The sequence below is a fragment of the Podarcis bocagei genome, assembly GCF_964188305.1.
Source record: "Podarcis bocagei genome assembly, chromosome: 5".
NCBI classification, from domain to species: domain Eukaryota; kingdom Metazoa; phylum Chordata; class Lepidosauria; order Squamata; family Lacertidae; genus Podarcis; species Podarcis bocagei.
This window is the reverse complement of record NC_138129.1, coordinates 61881658-61907706: the sequence shown is the minus strand read 5'-3', so window position 1 is coordinate 61907706 and position 26049 is coordinate 61881658. Positions and strand designations below refer to the sequence as shown.

Genomic DNA, 26049 nt, shown 5'->3' with positions numbered 1-26049 from the left:
CCAGTGCGGCGATTCCCCGTTAGAGCTTGAGGGCAAAAGGAAGGGCGCCCGAAGCTTCGCAGCGTCATGCAGCGCATGCTCACAACTCTCTATGGTTGAAACGCATTCCCTGGGCCGGCCTTGGACCCCCCGTTTCCTGTTTTGTTCCCACGACTTCCGGTGTCGGCGGCTGCGGCGGCGGCTGGCGGGTGTCGGCATGGAGGCCGTGGATGAGCTCGACGTGGACGTCGAGGGGGACGCAACGGCGGGGGGCGCCGGGGAAGCGGAGGCGGGGTGAGTGCGGGGAGAGGCAGGCTTCGGGCCTTCAGCCCGGGCCCGGCGCGCTTCATGCCAGGCTCCCAACGGCAGCCCCTTCGTTGGCGGCGGCTGCCTCAGGCGGGCCATGGCTCTGACCCGGGGTCTCTGTCGCCTCGGCGCCTGGCAGGGGCCTTTCGTGGTGAGAGGGAGGTTTCTTTCCCCTCCCGCATCTTTATGGAAGTGCTCAGATCTAGCTCTGGCCTCACAGCCGCGGCCCTTAAGTCAGCCTAAAGGAGGAAGAGAACGTGTATTCTACACCCGAGTGGCTTCCTCGTGTGAATACTACCAGAGCAAGGCATGCCTCCCCGTTCTTCTGGAGGCAAGACAGAGAGTGGTCCGCTTGGTACCCTCACGCGAGGAAGTGTCATACCCTCCCGACATTTCTCCCGTTAAAATAGGGACATCCTATTCCATGCCCTCCCAGCATTTCTCCAGTTAAAACAAGGATGTTCTAAGGAAAAGCGAGACATTCTGGGATCAAATCAGAAGAAGAAGAAGAGTTTGGATTTGATATCCCGCCTTTCACTCCCTTTAAGGAGTCTCACCGGGACGGTTTCTTAATTCCAGGACCGTCCCTGGAAAATAGGGACACTTGTTGGGTCTGTGATGTTCCCCTCAACAGCGTGCAGGTGGTCCAGGAGAATGACACGAATGAGCTCCACAGGAGTAATTTCTGACCTGACCTAACCTACCTGACAGCTGGTGGGTGGGTTTTCTCTGCTGGAAATCTTCTGGAGGAGAAATGAAACGAGTTCTGACACCTTGAAGACATTTAATGGATTTATTATAGCACAAGTTCTTATGGACTTCAGTCTTACTTCATTAGATGCATTGAGTGCCATCAGTTGCTTGCATGCATAATTTGTGGGATGGGGGCTTCTAAAGCAACAAGATCAGAGGAATATGAAATGCAAAAAGTAGACTTCAGTTAGGGTTTCAGTGTGTGTAAGCACAGTGGTGGGTTAGCCACTGCTGACTTGAATTAATTCCTTCCTAATTTTGACACACACCAATGCATAGTCACAGCACTGTTAAAAACTTTTAAATCAGTATCCTTCCTTTCAGTTTAGATGGATCTGTCTGTAGCGCAGGTGCCACAAGAATAAGTATTAACTTTCTACATTAGTTCCTCTAATGTAGATCACATTCCCTCCCATATATTTGACAAAGGGAGGACTTTTTTAAAAAAATATAAACATTTTCTGAGTCTCAGGATTTGATTTCCTACTTGTGAGAACTGTGAGGTAAAGCATCATATGGATACATCATATGATAGCTTAAAAATTGTCTTTGCTTAAACATTTTACACCTCAAATTTAATATTTCTTGTACTAGCAAAAGGGGAGTATAGGATTGGGTGCAAGGCTTTGAAGCATTGCAACATGTGACATTTACCAAGCATTAAAATGCTAGTAGAACTTCAGCTTCTGAGAGGATCAGTTTTTAAAGTATATGGCTTTTTTATTTCATTTCAGAAGCTATGAAAATCCTTCATCCAGCTTACTCCAAGATCATTACCTTGATTCAACTTGGCGAACTGATATGGGTCTTGTAAGTGTCCTATGAAATGGGCTGTTAACTGAGAGAACGACCATCTTTTTGAAGACAACTTAAGATGTCTTTCTATCATAATCACTTCAAAAAATGAGTTGGGATTCGAAGGGCATAATAAAAATACAACTTGTGCTGTTACATGGAAACATACTGAAGTCTTTGAACGATCTGTGTTCCCAGCTAGCTGTGTAAAACAGCCGATTGGAACCTGGATTTTCTATACACAGATCTTCAAGTGCTTGCACAAGGGTTATTGCTGATCTGTACATGACAAGGGACCTCCAGATTTCAGCCATGAAATATAAAGAGGTGTCATGCCTGTGTTCTTTACAATGTGCTTATTGAAATTCTTTTCCATGTTCTTTTATCACAGTTTTTAAGAAAGGTATTGGATTTTTGTTGCACTTGAGATTTCTGATAATCTTTTAAATTCATTATTTGCCACAAATTCCTCGGGAGATTTTGAAAATCTACTTCTTCAGTTCAGCTCTGCATCTGAAAATGAGAAGTATCAGCCTCTTTTCTGGGGTTGGTGTTGGAATTAATATATAAAACAAATGTTCCATAACTTATGTTTTTCTCCTAGCCATGGAGTCTTGATAGCACAATTAGTGAAGAAAACAGGACTGCCATTGAGAAGATGTTGTTGGAAGAAGAGTATCCTTTACTTATTAATCAGCATGACAAAATAGAATCCTCACCCCAGTAAGAAATTAAGCTGTAGTGCAGGATTATAATCAATAGGCTACACTTTGTGATTAGAAATTGCTCCCTGACTACCTGATGGAAACTCTCATTAATCACCAAGGTGCCAGACATCTCTGGCTTCTTTAACATGAGATCCTTGCTGTTTCTATCCTTCTACTTGTGTCTGATTAATAATTAAGGTCTGGTGAATTAACATGGCTCAGTCAGCAGGTTTTTGTGCCCTTTGAGTAGTCCTTTGTTATTTATTCGTTTTCAATTACAGTCCAATAATAGCCTCATTATAACAATACCAATTTATAATACACTTATTAATACCAATCATTCAAATACCAAATTATATAATTTAGATAAAGTGGCCCTCCGCATGCTAAATTTGATGGTTTTCCTTATTTCTGCATTCCAAACTCTTATTAGTTTCAGTAACATTCCAGTCGTAATACTAATCCCTTATACAACAACTGCAATATTAATAACTTCTATTTGTGTTACACATTAAATGATTTATAAAACTGCAAGTGAGGAACTCAAAACTATATCCTTGTTCTTCCTGTGTATGGCAGTTATTCTGTCCGTGGTTCTTCTTCCTGTCCTTGTAAGATACTATGTCTTTCTTTTCCCCAATTGTTGCTGTTATCCATCATGCCTTGGGCGGAGCTGATATCCCATTGTTGTTCCATAAATTTCTGCATCCCTCCATCCCGTGTTTCATTGTTTTGCACCAAGAGCTTTAACAACTGCTGCAAAAGTTGCTCTGTCCCAGTAAATAAACTGTTGTCACCATTTTTCCTCTCAGCCTGGGAAGAAGAGTGGTCTGTCGAACTGCAGATGACTCAATAAAGAACCTTATCAGTTCCTTGGCAGTTTGCAGACTCCTTTCACCCTTCCTTCCCACTGAAGATATATGAGCAACTATATGTCCAATTAAATTCCAAGCCCTCTTAGCGTTATTCAGTTCACTTTGTAAATAATAAAGGCATTAGAGGGTTTTCTGCAGGCAAAGTGCTTTTGTTCTCAGCGCCTCCCTGCCCCCCGCATTCCATGCCAGAGCGAGAGCCAGGTACCGAGACGAACGGCAAGTGAAGCCCATTCCCCCCATCCCTGGGCAGAATTTGCAAGGATGATTACCTGTAATCATCCTTGTTTTTCCTTTGCCAACAATATCCTGATGTCATGGGGGCTGCCTTCATTAAGGCAGAGCGCGGAAGCCCAAAAAAACCTTTCCATGTGTTTATTTCTTTGAAGTTATCCCAAGACAAATGTCTAAAATAAGTTTCAGGAAATTTTGCCCCTTTTGGTTTTTCTATTGGTTTTCTTTTGTTTGTTTGTAATTTTGTAATCCCAAAACAGCTGAGCTTAGCTTGTATTAATTTAAGAACAGTGACCTATTTCAAGAAACAGCTTTTAAATTCTCATGTTGATATTGTTGTTATTTAAATGGGCTTGTAACTTTTGAAAGATCAGTTGCAAGGTTACTGTGGTGAGTGCTTGCTATTTCTGTCTCTCTGTTCTTCCTCCAACCTGTTACTGAAAGTTGCACAGTTGGTATCAATTTTCTGGCTTTAAACTGTAATCGTAGACATGCTTAATAGGGAGTAAGCCTCATTGGACGTAGTTGGACTTACTTCTGACCTTTGTATTTCTCTGCATTAAATAAAGTTCTACTAGTGTTTGCAGTTAGTTTATAGCTAATCCATGTACTACAACTTACAATCCATTGGACTGCAGTTGCAGATTTTTGGTATGATAAATTATTAATTATGAAAACAGTAGCATGCAAAGAACCTCATTAACAGTACTTTAGAAAATCCTTAATGAATTCCAGATACTATCTATCTAGCAAATCCCTTCCAGAAAAAATTTGGCATGAACTGAAGGAAAGTGATAAAAAGTGCACAAAAAGGTAATGTGGAGTGTAATATTTCAAAGAGGGGGGAATTTGTGTTAAAAAGACTCGCCATCTTTACAAACTTGGCTTTGTCTTGTTTTGCACTTTACAGCCACAAGAAAGAAGCAAAAGTAACGTATGTACTTCTAATGTCATGGCTAAGTGTTAAGTGATTGTACTGAATATGTATACCTTTTGGACTCATGTTGATGCTTTTTTAAAAAAAAAACCCCTGCAAAAATTGCATTTTTTACACTGGTTTCTTTCTTGCATACCCTGACACCACCTCCCACTTCTTTTAAAAAATCTAGTTTGCTATTTAGGCAGTTGACTAAAATGCCTATACCCAGTTTCCAAGTATATTTATGTACATGTTATTTCTAGTGATTGGGGTTTTGTTTTTTTAAATGTATATTTAGATACCATTTCCTGGTATCTTTTTGTTTTACACAAATGCATTTTGCTTTATTTTTATGTAAGGATACGCTCACCTACAAAATCAGCTAGTGGATCGCTAAAGTGGACAGTGAAAGAAAAAGAATTATTTGAACAAGGACTGGTAAATATTTCCTGTGGTTAATGTTTTTAGTAGTAACTGCCATTAGAAGTGGAAATCTCAATGTTCTTCAAGTAATTAAAAGTGTTTAAGGTACAGTTGTACTGCATGACATGTTATTTGTTTTAAAATGTAACAAAGTGTTATGCAGTGTACCTTTAGTGAAGAATTTTAATACTAAAATTGTTTCATGCTGGATGAGATTCCTATGCAAGCCAACATGAATTTTTAGATGAAGTGAATTACTCATGTATGGTATTTGTGCCTAGCTACATAATGGGATTTTTTAGCCATGGGCTCAAGTACTTTTCCTTTTCCTTCACTTTCTCAAAACTCTTAGCTGCTATCTTAACAAACTTCTCTTGGTAAAAATTTGCCCCAGAGTGGGAGAGAAAGAGGTTTTTAGTGAGCAAGTAACTTAGATGGGGTAAAAACAAAGCAGTGGAAGCTTCAGATGCTGTATTAAATTGATTTGTTTTGACTTTTTAAAAAAGCTGAAGTCATGGAGCTGAAGTCATGTTTATTTTCCATTAGGCTAAATTTGGCAGAAGATGGACAAAAATTGCCATGATGATTGGAAGTCGCAATGTTCTCCAAGTAAAGAGCTTTGCCAGGCAGTACTTTAAGAACAAGGTAAACTTGATATAACAACTTTCAGTTGACAGAATGACTCGGTAGCAAACCTTGCCAACAGATAACTAAAAAAGGATTACTTCGTTTGAACCTTGCTTTGTTAGTCTCCCACAGCAAATGATTTTTGCATTCATTTTTAATTTCCTGTAATATTGACCGCCTGCATTTTTTCAAAAAGGGCTTTTAAATTTGATTAAACTTTAAGGGATAACTCTACTGTTCTTTGTCCACTGTCGACAAAGATCAACAGGGTTATCCCCTATCAACCTTGCTCAGACATGAGCAGCTGAGGTCCATAAGAGGAGGACTCTTGCCGTACATCACCATACTGTACTGCTAAATTTACTAAATAGAGGCTTCTTAAAGTTTGAAGCAAGAAGCACATTATTTTTTTCCCACAATCAAAAACAGCTGGATAAGTTTTTAGTTGGCAAATGCTGAGCTGTGATAGAAATTCATATTATTATTTGGTTTGATAAGCTGTGTGTTTCCCTTGTGAATGTCGTTATCTGGGGAATGTCATTCACCAAAATTGGCAAAATTAAATGTCTTTTGCAAGAGGACCCAGTTTTTATTAAGAAATTTAAGGAAACAACAAGCAAACATGACTTAAAATTAATAAATGTCTCTTTTTAACTACTGTTATTCATTTAGACTTTCTTACTTTGTCATACTTAACTCATTTTAATGTACTTCTCTGTTAAGGCAAAAACGGATGGCTCAGAAAAAGTGGAACTGCAGCCGTATGTCAATGTTCCTCTTCCCAGTGTCAATCAGGATGATGAAGGGAAGGTGGTGTCATGGGCACTCTTAAGAGGTCGGGCAGACCCTAATCTAAATGCAGTGAAAATTGAAAAATTATCAGATGATGAGGAAGTAGATATTACAGATGAGGTGGATGAGCTACTTTGCAATGTACCTCAGCAAGAAGCTGGAAAGTCTGATTTATTAGATATTCCAAAAAGTCCATCAGGCGAGAGCAGCTGGACAGAGCCTATCTTGGATTCTGCTGGACACATGCCTTCAGTTCTGTTAACATCAAGATTAATTCCAAAGCCAGAGCACAAGCACAGCACAGTTGAGAGTCTAGAGACTGCAATGTCATGCTCTGAGAACAGTGGTCATGGAACCATGGTTTCAGAAAATCAGAAATGTGATGGGGAAGGAATTTCTGATGATACCGATTGGTTTCCTAATCCAGAGAATTGCAGAGAACAGACAGACTTCACTGAAAACAGTCTTCTTTTCCATCCTTCCAACCAACTGGAAGAGGAGAATCAGATAGATGCAGAGGAGCTCAAGCCACCAGATCAAGAAGTAGAAATAGATAGACAAACCGTACTAGAAGAAGAAAAGCAGGCAATACCAGAATTTTTTGTGGGACGACAAGCCAAAACACCCGAGCGCTACCTGAAAATTAGAAACTATATTTTGGATCAGTGGTAAGCAATATAAGCCTGTTGGAAAATTATACAGTGAGGGGAATGTATGCAATGCAACGGTGTGGATATTTAATATCCTTCCTTTACGCAATCCATTTTCCAGACAAGTGATAGCCCATTCCTTTATGGACTGAAGCTGGTTGATTGTATCTTCCTCCTTTGGAGCTTGACCAGGGTGGGTCATTGGTTAGCTCAAAATTACACATGTTGTGTGTTGGCTTGCTTAGCCCCCAAAGTAGGGAACCTGCCAGACCCTTGCCATTTAGCCCATAAGGCTGTGTTGGCCAAGCCACATCCACGTGTCCTACACCTGATGTCATATATGATGTCATGTATGAGGCATGAAAAAAATGTGATTGAGCCGAAAGGGAGCCCTGCACGCAGCAAGACAAGGAAAGTAGCTGATTGTTGGGGCTCACATAATGCATTGCCTTTACCTTCATGGTTTGATTTCAAAGCATGTGGTCAAAAATGGGACATCTGACATGAGGTGATGGATAGGTGGGCAGCTGTGCCCACTTGTTAATACTTGGCCCATGGGGGGTTGGGAGATAAGGCTCTGGCCTAGCCCATGATAGACGACTTCTGACCCAGGTGGGCAAATCTCTGCATGAGTGGAATGGTTCATGTTTAATGGACTCCTTCTACTCCCACTAATGGGATACATCAAGAAATATCAAATGCTGCTAACTTAATTGCCCAGGTAATGCTTTATTTTATCATTTGTGGTGGTCTTTCATTATAGGGAAAGAATCAAACCAAAATATCTGAACAAGACTTCAGTACGCCCAGGACTGAAGAACTGTGGGGATGTTAACTGTATAGGACGGATACACACATACCTGGAGCTAATTGGAGCAATTAACTTTGGTTGTGGTAGGAAGAAAACTTCAGTCTGTTCATTTAGTTTTATATTTTTATTCTGCTTTTTCACAAGTGTCTCCAAAATTGCTTGTAATGTTCATCAGTTCTATTGTAACACATTTACTATATAGAAACTAAAACCAGAAAATAAATGGGCCATAGAAAGCATATGGGGGCACATTTAGAAACATATATTTTAAAATTCCGAACAGAAAGAGATGGAAAATATGGTTGTTGGTTGAGGCAGAAGTTAGTCCAGAAGTTACCATGTGACAATCCTTCACTTACTCTTAATTATAAATTTTACCCCAAATATTGTCCTTCTACTTTGTATCCTATACACCAGATTTAAAAAATGTGCTTATGTAAAAAAAAAAAGGACTACTGTTTAATATAATTCCTGTTCTTTTGAGTCTCTTATGGTTACCATGGCTGTAGTGGTGTCTAGAAACATGTGACTTTCTTGGACAGGTGATGATTAGTCCTCCTAAGTGTTAGATCTGTTGCCATGGCAGCAGACTGTGGCCAGCTAACCTCCTTTGACTGCCTGCATAGATGCTCAGAATCTACATGTAGTTTTGTTTTTGCGTCCATTCCCCTCTGATAGGCTTCAGAAACCCTTCCTTTCCCTCTTTTCTTACTCAAGGTCCTTGTCTGTGGGAAAGCTAGAACAAAAAGCAAAGCTTTAAGCTCAGACCTATCCTCCAGTCATGGTCAAATGGATCCCCCCAAGAACCACAGAAGTTGTACTGGGTCAGCTAAGAACTGAACATAGCTGAATGGAACATAGTTGAATGGCAAAGGGAAGCTCTGCCATTATGTGACCAAGTTTGCTTGTCACATTAAGTAATGCTTCTAAGGAAACTATGGTTTGAATACTGTGAACAAGCATCTTGCTAGTTCACGCTGTGCAAAAGTGTCTCTGTGTCTATTAAAATACTTACTAAATGTCCCTGAGGGACCCAGCCACCTGATCTACACCATTTGGGCCTAGCTTCATTTTTGGATAAAGCCATTCAATATTTTTCCACATTAAAAAAGGACAACTCTTTATCCTTTCTTTTCTTTTAAGGCTTTGAGAAATAATTGGACCGGTACTATATATTCAGTCAATGGAAGCTAAGAGACATCTGCTGAAATAGTGTATCGTTCAATATGGCCTAAATGCCACTGCCACCTGATATCATTCATGTTTTTTTCTCTTAATTTTCCTTCTAGTGTTGTCTGTGTAGCTCCCTTGGCTTGGTTGGCTCAGGTGACTAAACATTAGGTGGCATCATTGTTTTGTTTGTGAGACACTTACTTAGTCATGTCATGACTTTCATGTTGTGAAGAACAATTTAAAAGATTTATCTTTAACTCTTGGTGATTAGAATTTAAAGACATTCAAGAGTAAAGCCATCATTTGCTTGTGACAACCAGGTAGCTCACTTCTTACGCATCTGAGTTAGTTCTCTTGCTCATTTCTACAGAGCAGGCAATATATAATAGACCACAGCAAGTTGACAAAATTCGACCCAGAGAAGGCAAAGACACTATAGAAGCATATCAGCTTGTGCAGCGTCTACAGTCTATGGTAGGATGGAAATGTAATTTATGTGCCACATTTCTTCTTTTACTGCCTTTTGATCACATTCCTGCAGTGTGTGACTATAGTATTGCTGATTGGGAAGCCAACTAGAGTACCTTTTCTCACAAACATTGCTTAGATCTTTCTGGGCTAAATAAATTATGTCTTGGAGTTCTGCACATACTACTATTTTGTATGGGGCTTTTTAAATTATACATTGCTTTCAGGAAAGAATGTTTGTCAAATACTTAAAAAGTGGCTCTTTGGATCCAGTGCATTTCACTTCATTGACTGAAACCAAATGAACTGTCTTTTAAGAAATCAAGTGAATAGGAAAGAAATGTATATGCAAGGTGTGTCTTTATGTGTATGTACAGCAGCTCTAATCAGACACATTCAGCATATACTTTCAGGTGTTGTTAAAGCTCCACTGAGTATCTCTACCATAAGTAGAAACCTTACAAATGATTGGTGCATAGAAGCAGAAGTACTGGATGCTGTGCTTTATGGAGTGAATAAATGGCAGTGCTGGTTCTTCAATAAAGCATGTTTCTGTTGCCAGCTTGGAATTGGCCCACATCATTTTGGAGTATAGTAATGCAACGTTCACTATGGGCCCAGGTGGATGATGGCTTGACCTTGACACAAGTTCAAAAAGTAGGTTCAGACCAGTCCAAGTAGACCAGTGATCTGTATTCAGAAGCTTATTGTGAGCATGCCAGTCCACATTCTGCTACTCCACAACAATATGTGAATTGCTTATACAAATACTGCTGACTTTATGCCCTTGAACAGACCTGCACATGTGTTTCTGTTTGCCACAGCGTACAAGGAGACGGCGTGTCAGAGACCCCTGGGGAAACTGGTGTGATGCCAAAGATTTGGAAGGACAGACTTTTGAGGTAACATCACTTTTAAACTTTTCTGATATTTTTCAACTCCTTGCGAAAGTCAACCTGTTCCTGCAGTGAAACACTTTTATTTAATTATGTGAGCGGTAACTGTAACCCACCCTTTGAGGTTTCAGGGCAGCTTACAAAAATTTAAACTTAAGTAAAAATACTAAAATATTGCAAAATAAAACTAAAAAGTTCCACATTTTGTAACCTTTCCTCTTAGGGAAGTTTCTCCAGCTCCTTGATCATTTTGTGTCCTAAAACATGATTCAAGAGTCAATGACCAAAAGTTCAGAACCAGAGGTCGTCCATGAAATTTATATGCTGTAGGTTTAAAACAGGCAAAAGCATGATGTGTGGAATAAACTGTTGCAGCAGTAGCATAAGTAAATAGATCTAAAGTTCGTGAATGAAAGGCCTTCATGTAAATAGGAGATAAAATACTTGGGTATGGGACTTCTGTGTTTAGGAGAATGTTAGCCGCTTTGAGACTCCTTCGGGTAGTGATAAAGCGGGATATCAAATCCAAACTCTTCTTACTTCTTAACGTCAGATACCACTGAGAAGCCATCTTTGCTGTTTCACGAGCTTCCCTAGAACATCTAGTTGGCTACTCTGAGTGCTGAAGTAGGTGAACCTTTCAGTTTGACATACTATAGCTATACAGTGGTCTTAACAGAAGCACTATGTAGCAGGTAGGAAAGAAGGACCTTGTCTAGAGGTGGAGTGACAAAATCTTATGCTGTTTCATAGTTTGCTTGAACTTGGAACAGTAAATGGGAAAGTGAAGGAAGCTCTTCCAGCTTTCTATAAAAACAAACAAAACAGCTACTTTTGGTCTTGGTTCCCTGAGGCTCATCTTAACAGTGACAGCAGCTGTGGGCACCTACTAAATTCAGGACAACTGAAGTTTAGTGTGCTTAAACCCACTGATTGAACTTCAGGCTGTTTTAACTAATCAAGTATTTTTGTTTTTAGCACCTTTCTGCTGAGGATCTAGCTAAGAGGAGAGAAGAGGAGAAGCTGAAACCACCGAAAGCATCTAAAGGACAAAGGCAGCCCAAAAGGTTTACATTTTTGTATATGCCTACAATATATTTAAAAAAAGTAGCTTATGTTACTTTCAGTATGATACCTACCTATCAGCAGCACTTACGTTGTACTACTTCACTGAGCCTAAAGCGCAGTTCACAAATGTGGAGATACTCCTGTGACTCTTAAAAACTACCACATAAGTCTACAAGTTCAAACAATTTGCTAGTTTTGTATATAGTAATTAAAACTACAATAGAAAAAATGTGATTTTTTAAAAAATGAGTTTCCCCCTTTATTAATTGTATATTTTCAGAGCAATTTTCTTTCATTTTATAGTTCATTTGATCCCTTTCAGCTGATCCCTTGCTGTTCCTTCACAGAAGAAAAACCAGTAAGTATGAGTTAATAAATAAGCAAGAGCACACCTTTGTTTACTTAAGCAGGCTTTCCTTATCATTTTTATCTTTTCAGGAGCCATTCCAAGTAACGGTAGCTGCAGAGGCACTTCTCATCATGGATTTGGTAAGAACTATACTTTATACCCATTTTCCCGATTTGTTTGGTTCACTTCAAAGCACAAAGGGAAGGCTTGATCCATGCCAAAACCACAATTACCCTCCATATTGCTGCTGTTGAGACTACTGCTATACCATCTGCACCCTTTAACTGGCCAAGCTTTTTTTTTCTGGCTTACCTAAGGCATGGGTGATGGCTGTAACAGCCCATAATTTCTTGTTTCTGTAGAAGATAATAACCCTGAGAAAATCTCTAAACAGGTATGGGAATAAGCTGTCATAAATGTGATGCTGCTGCACAACAGTATAATGCTTCTTATGAGCATGAGTGATTAGTCATGCCAGAAGAGAAACTCAGAATGTTAATATAATCACCTGCAAGGGAAAAGTAAATTCTATCTTTTAATACCTTTCTTGCTGAAATGGGGGAATATTTGTACTTTTGCTTTTTTCATCTGTTGTCGATCCATAAGTAACTGTTGGAGCCTCAAGGCCACTATTTAGTGCTTTTCCTACTAAGTAAAGATGGCTGTGTAATTTTTGATCTTCACAGTCCCTTATGGGAGCAACTGACTTGATTTTTATCAGCACTGGCAAAAATGCCCAGGTAATGACCTGGTTTAGCCCCAGGAAAAGAGAAGGAGTACATAAAGCTCATTCATTCACATAGCACTAAACCACAGTTTAGGGTTGGATCTAAGTGCAGCATCTGTGTAATTATTGGTGGTAAAGCAGAGGTATGAAGAGCTTTCAGGGTGTGGGTGGGTGGGGTTATCGTACATGGTTTCACTACAGAACTCTTCAAAATATCCAAATGATTTTTTTCTTATGTCTTTAGCATGCCCATGTTTCAATGGCAGAAGTAATAGGACTGCTAGGTGGAAGATACTCTGAAACTGATGGAATAGTTGAAGTAAGTATCATGCATGTTTAAAATTCAGTAACATGAGAGCAGGCCTTATCTGGGGTGGCTCCCAGAATGTGGAATGCCCTTCACCTCAGAAGATTGGCTGGTGCTCACTGTATTGCCCTTTCAGCACCAGCTAAGACCAATCTACTTTTCCAAGGTTTTATGGAATATTTTTTTTTTTTAAACTACAGTATTTTTAAAAACTTTATTATTATCTGGTTTTAACTGCTCCTTTGGGACATTATTATAATATTTATGGTTTAATATGTTTGTAACCTGAAGTAATAAACATAAACACAAAACAGCCTTAATCTAGTCTAGCATTAAACCAGCCTATTACGAGGACCAGATCTTAGTACAGTGGTGCCTCGCAAGACAAAATTAATCCGTTCCGCGAGTCTCTTCGTCTTGCGGTTTTTTTGTCTTGCGAAGCACGGCTATTAACGGCTTAGCGGCTATTAACGGCTTAGCGGCTTTAAGAAAAAGGAAACAAACTCGCAAGAACTCGCAAGACGTTTCGTCTTGCAAAGCAAGCCCATAGGGAAATTCGTCTTGCGGAACGACTCAAAAAACGGAAAACTCTTTCGTCTTGCGCGTTTTTCGTCTTGCGAGGCATTCATCTTGCGAGGTACCACTGTACCTGCTCATGTGCCCACAGGGATTAGAGGGAAACAGGATTTTCTTATGATTGATGGGGGCATCTTTGAGTAGACTGGATTAACCCCAGAGGCTATTGCAGCATCCATATATAAGCATCCTTTATGCATCTTACTATATCCTTGTAATACTTTTCCTGTAGTCAGTATGGAATTCAGGAAGCTGCTAGTTTTTTGAACAATGGAGCAATCCTACACCCAAGAAGCTGGTTCGAAGCAAGGTGTGAGTGAAGCTGGTGAAGAGTATACCAGATTTAAACTCTCTTCAGGAGCAGGGCTACATATGGCTGAGTTGGCTTAAGTGTAGCAAAGGGGAAACAAGCCTTTAAGATAGTGTTTGAGTTATATCACCCTTTTTGCTGTCTCAACTGTAATCTCTTGCCATGCCAGTTTAAGTTGAGCCAGGCTCTGGGGGAAATATGCCAGCATATCTCTTGCTGGACCACAAGGATGAGGAGTTATGTCATCACCCTTGACCACCCTGAGAACCTCCTGGCTCAGGTGACGCTATGCTGGATCCTAGCTCTGTTCATCCCAGCAGATCTTGCTCTATTGGATTGCTCCCTATGTGTATTGTCCTCAAGAATCAAACACTACACCACCACTGAATTGTAAGGCCTCCAATCTGATTGATTCATTACAGATTTGCGCAGCAGAACCGTGCAATAGCCTCAGTACAGGATTGCAGTGTGAGATGGACCCAGTATCTCAAACACAGGCATCGGAGACACTTGCTGCTAGAGGTTACAGTATTATTGGGTGGTATCATTCTCACCCTGCCTTTGACCCTAATCCTTCAATACGAGATATTGATACGCAGGCAAAATACCAGGTAACAACCCCCCCCCCCCCCGATGTGTGTGTGTATACAAGGGGACTGACTTTGCTTTATTGATGTTTAATAACGTTGAGCAAAGGAAAACTAGAAATGATGTAAATGGTAACATTTCAAAGTACTATTCAAATAATTTATTGACCCTTTACTTTAAAGTGACTACTTCTAATTGTAAGATGGGGGTTTTCAGAAAGCAAGTTTGCATTGCATTCTTGATTATTTTCATAGACTCAAACTTAAAAAAAATAAAATTATTGCCCTTTTATATTTTTCCATACAGAGCTATTTCTCCAGAGGTGGGTCAATGTTTGTTGGTGTGATCATAAGTCCTTATAATCGAAATAACCCTCTTCCGCATTCCCAGATTACTTGTCTGGTAATCAGTGATGAGACCAGTCCTGATGGATCCTATCGTAAGTGTTGTTTTTTAAAAAAAATATTCTTAATACCTTTCTGCTTCCTATCTTCATCATTTAAGTTACATTTTGAAAGAGAACAAATTTGGTAACTGGTAAGACAAGGGAAATAATATATATAATTTAAAAGAAAGAATAAATATAATACAAGAGGCTGCAGCCCTAACCCTGGTTACTTCTAAGAAAGTCCCATTGGATCCAGTAGGGCTTCCTTCTGTGTATACATGGTTAGGATTAGAAACTTTTGGAATATAAGATTTGCACTGTAAATAATATGGGGGTGTTTTACTGGAACGGAGACCATAATGTTAATCCTCACGGAGAGCAATCACTGAATGTTTTAGGGGGTTGTGGTAAGGGTGTCTTTTAAGAAATGAAAATAGCAATAGCACAAGATGATCAGGAATCAAGGATTAATTTGAATCACTGTTAAGAAGAGAAATGTTTTTGGGTGATACCCAACATTAGTTAGAGTGGAATTGTTGAGATTAGTGAATCTAAGTAATTTATGTTCACAGACTGCAGTGAATCTACTCTGCAGTAGATGGATATTGCCTTCTGTGTGTAGCATTCCATGGCCTGGTTGGGATGGAACCATGGAGTCAGGATTTAGGGGTTCAGATTGCACAAATTCCTTGCACCCACCTCATGCATGCAGATTCCCCAACCCCCCTCTACCCAGATGCTGAAAGGTAGATTAAGAACACTCCTGGGTTTGTTTTAACTAGAGTTAATAATGATAACCTGTAGATAGAAGGGTCAGGTAGGGAAGGAAATTCATGCACATGGGGTGGGGGTGGAGGCAGCATGTAGATTTGAGACTATTCCCTGAACACTAGCTCCTGTTACAATTAATCTGGCCCAACTGTTTAACCTTGTGCTCCTCGTTTCTGCTTGTATACAACTTTCCTCTATGCTGCAAATTGCTTATCCTATAAGTGGGGAGGGAGGGAACCTCATCAGTATCCATGAAATGTCTGAGGATAGGAAGCACTTTTTTTCTGAATTTGAATAATCTAGTTAAACCTGAATCTTAGAAAATACTATTATTCACAAAGCAATTTTGATGAATGTGAAGAAAAAATCTTTTAAAAATAGAAACCTGATCATATGGAATAGGGTGAAAATCTAAAAGTGCCGAAGTTAGTCTTTAATCTCTCGGTGACAAAGCCGGTCTTGAAATCCCTCTTTTGATATTATCATTAATACTTTCCTTAGCAGATATCCTGAGCATGAGGACAATTGCAGTTTGAATAAATGAAAATGCAGATTTATCTTGCTGTGGAAAGAGGGGGAGGAAAAAAAGTATTGTCAATTTCAATCATTGAAGGTTTACATGTGCAAAATGTTGTGCATATGAGAGAGAGAGAGCAAAACAGCCTAGTGCTCTCCAGATACGTTGAACTACAACTCCTATCAGCCCTGGGGTAATGGAAGTTATAGTACAAAACATATGGAGGGCACGCAGTTGGGGGAGCCTGGCTTAAACAGACATTTGTCATGTGATACAGGACCAGAAATAGAAGTCCAGAGCACTTTGAATGAACAGGAGTTGACCTGTGCTTCAGATCAAAGTCTTACTTTGCATTCAAACAAATATTTCTACTTCACAAAATATTGCTGTTAAACCTAATTCTGGGATTGAAGCTACTTCAGGCCACAACTAGGCTAAATGGGCTCACTCTTGATGGTACATTGCTGTTTTATGTGCACATATTTTTGCTCTTCCCAGGGATGTAAGATACGCATGTCAAAAAGTAGGAAGTGTAATATTCCATGCATAATATGTTTTAATGGCTTGCAGGCCTGCCATACAAGTTTGAAGTGGGACAGATGTTGGAAGAACCTAAATGGGAATTAGTACTGGAAAAAACACGATGGATAATTGAAAAATACAGGATGTCTCATAGGTGTGTGGCTGCTTGCATTTCAGAATCTTGTAGTAAGCCAGTTCCAAATTACTGTATTTGCATTTCAATAGAGAATGTTTTTATATATCGACTGATACAGTGTTGTCATATTTTTCCAACAGCTGGGTGCCGATGGATAAAATCTTCCATAGAGATTCAGATTTGACCTGCCTGCAGAAGGTAATAATTGTAAATACATTTCCTTCTTGCCTATAAATATCTAAAGAAGTCTAATCTTGTCTAGTTATAATAGAAATCTTAAATATTCGTGGAACTGGGTTGGAAGCAACAGGCATATGCAAAAGCTACCCAAATGTAACTAATGTTTGTTGGCTACTAATGTTTTGTGTTTTCCTTCAGGGTAGCTTGTCGTTTTGGTTTTTGCAAATGGGTTTCAAAATGTTTTCATAAAAAATGTCTTTTGATTTAATTGTTACATTTGAGGATGGGCTACAAAGTAGGATGTTTTCCTGTCATGGGTATCATTTTAGGTGCCTGTCTCTTAATAGTGGAATGGGTGTCTTACATAGGCAGTGAAAAACAAATTTTAGATGGTGCTGTGCGGAATTGTTTTTCTTGGACTGTAGATAGAGATATCCACAAATTAAAGGGGTTCTTTTGCTTTGGTCACTTTTGCATGGATTTTGGTAAAGGATACTTAGAGAGTTATGAAAGTTTGTGACAAGTTGCACATATAATAGTACATGTTAGTAAATTTTAAAGTTCAAATGTGTTAACACACAGTAGGATTATTCACTCCTTTGACAGTTCTTTGAACAGAAGCCAGCTGTTGAATGAATGAAAGATCTGTGTAAGTGGTCAGATACAGTTGAATTAGCGCTAACATATATAAGGCAAGTCCTCAGGGTATTCGGATTAAGGAATACCAATAGATTTGTGATGGCTTTTCTTCCTAAATGTTACTTCAATGCTGGTTTGTTTGTTTTTCCTTTGATCTGAAACTAGTTGTTGGAGTGTATGAGGAAGACTCTAGGCAATGTGGCAAATAGTTTCATCGCTGAAGAATTCCTGGCACAGCTAGAAAACTTATTCCTTTCAACATACAATAGTGAGAAATGGAATGATACTACTGAAGAAAATAGCATGTGTCCAAATGACCTGCCAATATGATAGTGCTGAAAAGAATAAATGCTCACTTTATTATAAAGTGTCCATTCTTGAACGTGACAGCATCCACTGCGGGTCAAGAAAATGACTGTTACTGAAAGACAGTGTGAAACAATCATGACAAACTATCTGATCTCTGACATAACTTCTAATCTTCTGAAATTATGGTTGTGTTGCAAAGAGATGAATGAACTACTTGGCAGCCCACCACTTGGATAAAACAGTTGCACCATTTGTTGCCCCAAATAGCTGAAGTGATAGTGTTCTGCTTGGACCAAGAGCTATTAGAAATTTGATGTTAACATAAATTAGTTATATTGCCTACCTTGTGCCATTTTAGGGAACACCCCTGTGTTATACATTTCAATGTCTAATGTTTCTGCAAGCACATTTTGTCCAGTGGATAAACTGAGTTGTATTGCACATTGCTGAAATTGGGAAAGGATGGAAAACCACAAGACAACAATGATATGATTTCTCATTGAGCATCTCAGCCTTGAGTTTCTCACTTGATTCGTGATTCAAGAGGCTTACTGCTTTCAAGAGAAGATGGCAATAGCAAAACAATATTGGACTAATAAATCCTTCATATCAAATTCTTCTATCCAGATTAATTGTATAGATTTGCAGAGTTTGGGTGGCCTTGTTCATTTCTCAAGAACTAGGGAAAGAAGGCTGAGACTTTCCAAACAGAAATTAAGAATTGTGCTTAAAACATTCCCTTGACCCTTGGGTATCACAACTCAGAATATGTACTAAATATGAAAGACATACAAAGGAGTAAGAAATTTTCTGAAGGATTATATAATTTTATTCTTGAATCCCAGGTGGACCTTTTTTTTTTACCCTGTGGAAGTTATGGATGAATGTGCAACATGTTCCACTTTAGCCCCTTTAGTTAAGTATTAGAGTATATTTGACTCCGTAATCATCTGCATGCAAGGGACCCTATATGATAGTGCACTAGGTGTATTCGCATTGCTTTTGAAATATTACCTGTTACTTGACTCCTTAGACCATTACGACTTCCAAGTTGCATGTGATCCAATGCCTCATCTTCCCCATTGAAATTCTAGCATATTGCTAAATAATATCTGGGAATTCCTCTGGATTGGAATATCCAAAACCATAGTTTGTTTTACAGAGTTATGTGATAATCATATTGCAGCTTCTAAATTTTATTGTTTACATCCTTATTGTAAATCTGCATATTGCATAGGACAGCAATGTAAATATTGTATATTTGTACAGAAGAGAATTACTGGACTAATTGACCCTCATATAAAAGCACAATACAGGTATATTTGCCCGTGATGTCTTTATCAGGAATTGAGAAGGATTTTATCATTAAAACAATGCAAAGAACTCTTGTTGCTCACATTGCCCCTTCAATAAATTGTGTGAAGATGATTTCAATGTTGTTTGGGTTCAAATTAGTATTTCTGTACATAAAAAAATGAAAAAATCCCACGAACATTGCAGATTTATTTGTTTTTCTCTCATAGATTTGTATTTAGGAGCATCATTTTGTATCAAATAATTAAGTACTGAGTGTCCTGGGGTTCAGCTAAACAGTACAAGATCAATTTCAATTTCTAATTGCACATATTTCGAACTTTGGGTCAAAAAGCCAGGCAGACTTTGTTGCTTGTTCGTTGTGTGTAAATATTAAGGTTTTGCACCGACCACAAGATTTGGTTTTCATCCTGATTTGGCATTTATTTGGAAATTGGACTGCTTCATAGTTTGTCTGAGTCAGTTCTGGGTCCAAATTTGCTTTAGAAAAACGAAGCTTAAGTCGCCCTATCGTTAATCAAAAGTGGCTGAGGATTTTCTTCTTCTTTTCTTTTGACAGAATTAGATAACATCTTTAGGCAAAGTAGCCCCTCCAGAGTGCATATAGCCTGCCAAATCAGACAAATTGGTCAAGGATTTATTGTGCTGGACACCTTTACAATTTGATATATTTTTTAAAAAAGAGAAACATCTATAGTTTTTTTTTGGGGGGGGGGAATTGGATGAAATCTACAGGTATGACAGACTCTTCTGAAGGAATGTATGCTGCTAAATTGCGTAAGGATCACTCCAGTGGTTTTTCTGAAAGGGGAAACCATTTTACAGTTTGGGAAAGGTGCCCCTCCGGTAAGAAACCTGCCCAGTCGCAGACAAATAGTGCCAGGGGGCTTTGTGGTAGGCACATTTAAAGTTGATTTTTGTGGAGAACTATACATTGCAACCACTTGGTTTGGTGTGCAATAATTTTTAATGGAAATAGAAAAGGTGCTCCATGGAAAGTAACCTGCAAAATTTCAAGCAAACCGCTGTAGCAAAGAGCACAGAACAGAAAGGAGCAAGGTGATAAATTTGACATCCCTTCACCAAAGCACTGTGATTGGAGAGCCTTGGTATAATAATTTCCTCTGATTTCAAGTTAGGCGTGTCTGTCACAAAAGAGCTCTCCACATCCTAGTGTTATGTCAACCCTTGAGGAAAATGCTTCAGTTTCTGGAGACACAATGCCATAGTTAAACATCTCAATCTCTGAAGTGTTTCATCAGTCCTCTGTTCAGGATACACTGAAGAGATGCCCCTTTAGCTCAGACAAGCCCAGAATCTTCCTGAAGCAGCCCCACTTTGGTTCTTCATTTGGGAGTTACCTGAATTGTTTGCACACCCCTAATAAATACTCCGTCGTTACAGCATTTAGCCCTCTCTGACACAGGAAAAGAATCAGTTCCTAAACAATTATGAGCAGGCTGTTTGCAGTATCTCTTTGCAAGGGCTTTATTTTGCAAAGCAAAATAAACCGTATGACATCTTTATTTTACAACATCTGAAGATGAGAATTATCACTTCTTAGAACCATACATTCTGGCACCAGTGAGCAAGTTCAGGCTATTTTTATTTTCCTACCAATTTCTTTTTTCTGGGGGGGAATTAAAATTTTGTGTAAATATTACAATGGCTGAAATTAGCTGTGGTTGAAACCTGGATGAAGCCAGCAGAGGGAGCTATGTGACAACTAATTTAAAGGAGTGACTCCTTAATTTATAGTAATGTCCCAGCTAACCCAACATTGAAATACTTTTGGCTTTTCAATTACTAGTACCTATGGAAGGTGCCATATAGTCCAAACTCTTGCAATTCATGAATCTTTCACCTGATGTGGAGGCTTATATGGACAGAAATGCTCTTTCCAGAACTACAACAGTAAAGTGCTGAAGTAGTTAGCATTTTGCCAGTGATTGCAGCTACTTGGTTCTACCCCTCTGATTTCTGCTAATAATAATAATTAATAAAACAAACACCCATCTGACTCGGTGTCACCCAGCAAAATATTTAAAAAACACAATGAAACATCAACCATTAAACACTTCCCTGAACAGGACTGCCTTTAGATGTCTTTTAAAAGTCAAATACAGTGGTACCTCGGGTTAAGAACTTAATTTGTTCTAGAGGTCCGTTCTTAACCTGAAACTGTTCTTAACCTGAGGTACCACTTTAGCTAATGGAGCCTCCTGCTGCCGCCGCGCCGCCGCCGCACGATTTTTGTTCTCACCCTGAAGCAAAGTTCTTAACCCGAGGTACTATTTCTGGGTTAGCAGAGTCTGTAACCTGAAGCGTCTGTAACCCAAGGTACCACTGTAGTTATTTATCTGTTTGACATCTGATGGGAGGGCATTCCACAGCTGTATCTCCAAACCAGAAAATTTGGACCTCAGCAAATTCAAGGCTGCACCTGAGTTCTGTTAGGTTCTAACTAAAATTCAGGCTGCAAAATGAGCTTCAAACTGTTTCGCTGACCCTCCCCTTAGAAGGAGGTCGCCATCCAAAGACTGGGGAGAGATTCCCAGCCATCAGGGGACATAGGTGTTTTTGTTTTTCGTCCACTCAGTTGCCCAGTAATAGGCTTGCTCACTCACAGTAATTAAGCTGGTCAAAATTCACAGCACTAGTCTCTTAACTCAGTAATAAAAGGCTTACATAAGCTTGGCATCAGTGTGTCAAAAGATAAAGAGGCCGGAAAAGATAAGGCGTGTAATAAGCAGGAAGTCATCCAAACCGCCCTGACTCACTTTATAAGCCTCTGACCTAATGGAGGTGAGACGCAGGAAGATGGGAGGCAAGAAAAGTGGTTCAGTGGCTGTCGCTTTTTGGACATGCAGCTGAATATTAGATCAGAAGTGCAGTAACAACAAGCAAATGATCAGATGTGTAGTAACATTTACTCAAATCCTGGGTAGTAGGCATAATGAGGAGTGGTAGCTGGTTGCATTAAATCTAAATAGGTGTGTTTGTGGGGTGGTGGTGACTAGTGAGATGGGTTCTTCTGTTCCTCTTCCAGGCTGGAAGCCACAGCACTGCAGCTTCATCCTGCACTTAACATGGCAGCACAAAAAGGCCAAGAGACCTCCTGTGTGAAGGTTCTTCCCCATGCCAGCCCTTTCATTTTCCAGCAGCTTGATGCTAACGTGTGGCATGGTATGCCACTCACGCATGCACCCAGAGCTTGTTACGCCAATAGTCTGGGACAGGAACTGTCTTGGGTTTCAAAATAGCATTAAAGAAAGGTGGAAAAGTCAAGGATACAGAGTTTAAGGGTGGTTAGCAGTTCATACCCAGCTACTGGACCAGATATTCCCAACCTTTGGCCCTCCAGATGTTTTGGACTACAATTCCCATCATCCCTGACCACTGGTCCTGTTAGCTAGGGATCATGGGAGTTGTAGGCCAAAACATCTGGAAGGTTGCAGGCTGGGGATGCCTGTACTGGACCAATGCTTCAGAGTTATTTAGGCTGCAAGCCAGTGCACAGTTACCTGGGAGGAAATCCCACAGAACTCAGTGGCAAAGCCTTCTGATGGATGGGATTCAGCTATTAGAAATAATCCTGATGTGTTGTCCCTTAGCTTTGTGTTCTCCATCAGATAATGTAAGTGAGAAAAGTCTCTATGTTTTTTAGCAGAAATTTATTTTGAAAAGGCGCTTTCTGGAGATAAAATGGTGTTGTTTGTAGGGCAAAATCCTACCAGTTCTTTTTAAGGGCTAAAACAAGACCCAGGTATGTCAAGTTTTTTAATACTCAGGGTGATCTTTCACTTAAGTGTTGCTTAGAATTAATGAACCTAACTTATGCTGTTCAATGAATTCTATGCATCTGCTCTGATTAAACTCCACCCTTAGTGTGTCCTAGGTGAGATTTGCACCACTGAGCCGCATGTTCTTGACCACTGTGGTTGTTTCCAGACAGAAGCTTGATATTTGAGAAAATACGAGTTGGCATTTTGATTCAGATGATGTATGGATGTGCCAAGCCTGTAGTAAACACCCATCAGCAAGCCCCCTGTATTATAATGGGCTCTTAAATGGTAGTGTCTTCCATGGATTATTCTTTCATAGGAGAGTTTGTAAAAATGAATTAGGCTTGCCTAATCATAGTTCAGGATTGGATTGAGTCCAAAGTATAGTATTATCCAGGATTCATGTAGAATGAGATGTATTTACCAAGCCAATTGCATCTTCCAATTAATTATGGTTCTCACTAGTTGCTGAGTGACTTGTAAAAAGGAAGCAGAATGGAGACCAAGCCATCTCATTCACTTCTCGACTTCACCCACTCTTGTAAAAGTAGATATATGGATCTGGACTTGTTAAGCCAGAATAAGATAAATTGCACACATACTGACAAGCTGCATGGTTAAAACAATTTGGAAAGCGTTTACAGTGAGCCCTGCCATGTGTGGATTCAGTTAAGAGCACACCCTGGGGAAACCCCATAGAAAGAACAGTGTGATATTGTTGCAAATACTTTACTTATTTATATGAATTCTTATCCACTCTGTACCACAAAGGCCCATGAAGGGTTACAACAATAAAATATACCATTATAAAACAAAACAGTGACAAACCACAAGAAAAGTGTAAAAGCGATTAAAAACAGTTCCACATATAAAAAGGAAGGAAGGTTTGTTTCCAATGCTGGTCTTTGGAGACTCATTGAAGTTAATGAACGTGGCTGTCTTAGATTCATGAATTTCAATAGGCCTACTCTGAGTAGGACTAGCAACCCAAACATTTAATTTCATATATAAAGTGCTTAAAAATAGTTTGAATGCAGATGCAAGCTGGCATACATATTTCCACTTAAAGGCTTGTTGAAAGAAGATCTCCAGCAGGCGCTGTAAAGATGGTGCCAAAAGACAGACAGACAGTGCTATTCTCTGATCCTGGTGATAGGATCAGAACCACTGTAAAACTGCCTCCTATACCCATCTCACTAGGGCTTATCGACACCTCTGTTTGCCCCATTGCTTTTGCCTGGGGGAACCCGATCTTTAGCGCAGAATCGGAATAAACAGCAATCAGATTTTCTGTGGATTGCTGTTTGATCCAATTTAGCACTAAAGAGTGAGTTTCCCAGGGGGAAGTGGTGGGGCAAAGAGAAAATCACTTGGATTTGGTCTAGAAAGTGCAGGTCAAGCAGAAAACCGCTTGGACCTGTGCTTTCTAGGAACAGGACAAGTAGAAGTGTGGACTAGCCCTTAGCTGGCTCATAAGGATACCAGGAGCAATGGCATCAAATATCACTAAGATACTGAGTAAGATAACAGTGCGACACTCACCCTCACTTTCTTCCAATAAAGGCCAACCATCCGGCCAGGGCTGATTCAGTTCCACAGTCAGGCCTGAACCCAAATCTACTCTTAGATGAAACATCATTTGCCATTGTTGCACCATAGCCCTCTCAATCAGCTTTCCTCCAGTATCGGTATTTATGATCAGGCAGTTCTTCTCAGAAACCAGGAGGTCCAGGCAGTGCTTTTTCAGGAGTACCTGGGTTTCAAGATAACCAGGGCTACTATCTCCTGCAAAATTGCATTGACCACCCCCTAGATCCCCCTGGCCACCCCCCTTGGGAAGATTTGATAAACTAAGAGGGGCAAGAATCAAGGGAACATGTTGTTTGCTCCGTCATCATGGCATCTGACCCCAGCAGCTGAAACTGGTCCCACGATGGTTCTGTAGACCTTGCACTGGACATCTCACTGAAGATGTAAATGTGGCATCAGGATTGCTATGAAGGTGAGTAACTTTACCCTGAATGCCTTATAAACAGATCACAGCAGGCTTCTGAAGGGTGTAAAACTCCCCGGAGTAGATGTTAACAGGCCCTGGACATTGAGAGCACTTGGTGTGTTGCATGGTAAATTTGTGGAAGAAATAAGACTGATCTCTCCACCCTTTTCCATCTGTTTTCTTCTGCTGGCGATGTACTGTTGGTATATTCTAGACTTTGGCTTGTTTGCCTCCATATGTACCGTATTTTTCGCCCTATAGGACGCACCGGCCCATAGGACGCACCTATTTTTTTGGGGGGGAAATCAAAGGAAAAAATTTGATTTCCCCCCCCAGGTTTGCGCAGCCATCCCCAAGCTAGAAGAGGGAGACGGAGCACTTCGTCTCCCTCTTCTGCCTTCAGGGACAGCCTCCCAAGCCTCTGTGGGGCAGCGCACTGCGCTGCCCAGCAGAGGCTTTGCGCAACCATCCCAAGCTAGAAGAGGGAGATGGAGTGCTCCGTCTCCCTCTTCTGCCTTCAGGGACAGCTTGGCCCGCTATCCCGCGAGCTTGTGGGGCCGGCGGGGGGAGAAGCAGGCTTGCTTCTCCCCCCGCCCGCCTCCAGATCAGGTCAGGGAATAGGGGGATGGCGGAGTGCCGCCATCCCGCTATTCCCCGAGCTTGTGGGGCTGGCGTGGGAGAGAAGAAGGCTTGCTTCTCCCACCCCCAGCCTCCAGATCAGGTCGGGGAATAGCGGGATGGCGGCGCTTCGCCATCCCCCTATCCCCCGAGCTTGTGGGGCTGGCGGGGGGGGGGAGAAGTAGGCTTGCTTCTCTCCCCGCCAGCCTCCAGATCAGGTCGGGGAATAGGGGGATGGCGGAGCGCCGCCATCCCGCTATTCCCCGACCTGATCTAGAGGTTGTGGGGCTGGCGGGGGGAGAAGCAGGCTTGCTTCTCCCCCCGCCAGCCTCCAGATCAGGTCGGGGAATAGGGGGATGGCGGAGCGCCGCAATCCCGCTATTCCCCGACCTGATCTAGAGGTTGTGGGGCTGGCGGGGGGAGAAGCAGGCTTGCTTCTCCCCCCGCCAGCCTCCAGATCAGGTCGGGGAATAGGGGGATGGCGGAGCGCCGCCATCCCGCTATTCCCCGACCTGATCTGGAGGTTGTGGGGCTGGCGGGGGGA

At 40.6% G+C, this 26049-nt stretch overlaps 1 protein-coding gene across 4 annotated transcripts; it reads left to right on the top strand.

Annotated features, from left to right (window-relative positions):
• Window positions 1-139: 139 nt before the first annotated feature.
• MYSM1 (Myb like, SWIRM and MPN domains 1) lies at window positions 140-19220 on the top strand. 4 transcript variants are annotated; one of them, XM_081196878.1, is made up of 20 exons: window positions 140-273; window positions 1773-1848; window positions 2438-2508; window positions 4382-4459; window positions 4557-4580; window positions 4925-5003; window positions 5535-5633; window positions 6339-7075; window positions 7821-7951; window positions 9412-9515; window positions 10334-10411; window positions 11384-11472; window positions 11777-11831; window positions 11912-11962; window positions 12794-12868; window positions 14165-14353; window positions 14637-14769; window positions 16577-16682; window positions 16805-16862; window positions 17649-19220. In XM_081196878.1, the coding sequence occupies exons 1-20, from the start codon at window positions 197-199 to the stop codon at window positions 17811-17813; spliced, it is 2475 nt and encodes an 824-aa protein (XP_081053004.1). In that variant the 5' UTR covers window positions 140-196; the 3' UTR covers window positions 17814-19220. The 4 variants fall into 4 exon arrangements, with proteins under 4 accessions (XP_081053004.1, XP_081053003.1, XP_081053001.1 ...); XM_081196877.1 differs by lacking the exon at window positions 140-273 and adding an exon at window positions 368-654 and having other exon boundaries at window positions 14637-14652; XM_081196875.1 differs by lacking the exon at window positions 140-273 and adding an exon at window positions 368-654.
• The last annotated feature ends 6829 nt before the right edge of the window (window positions 19221-26049 follow it).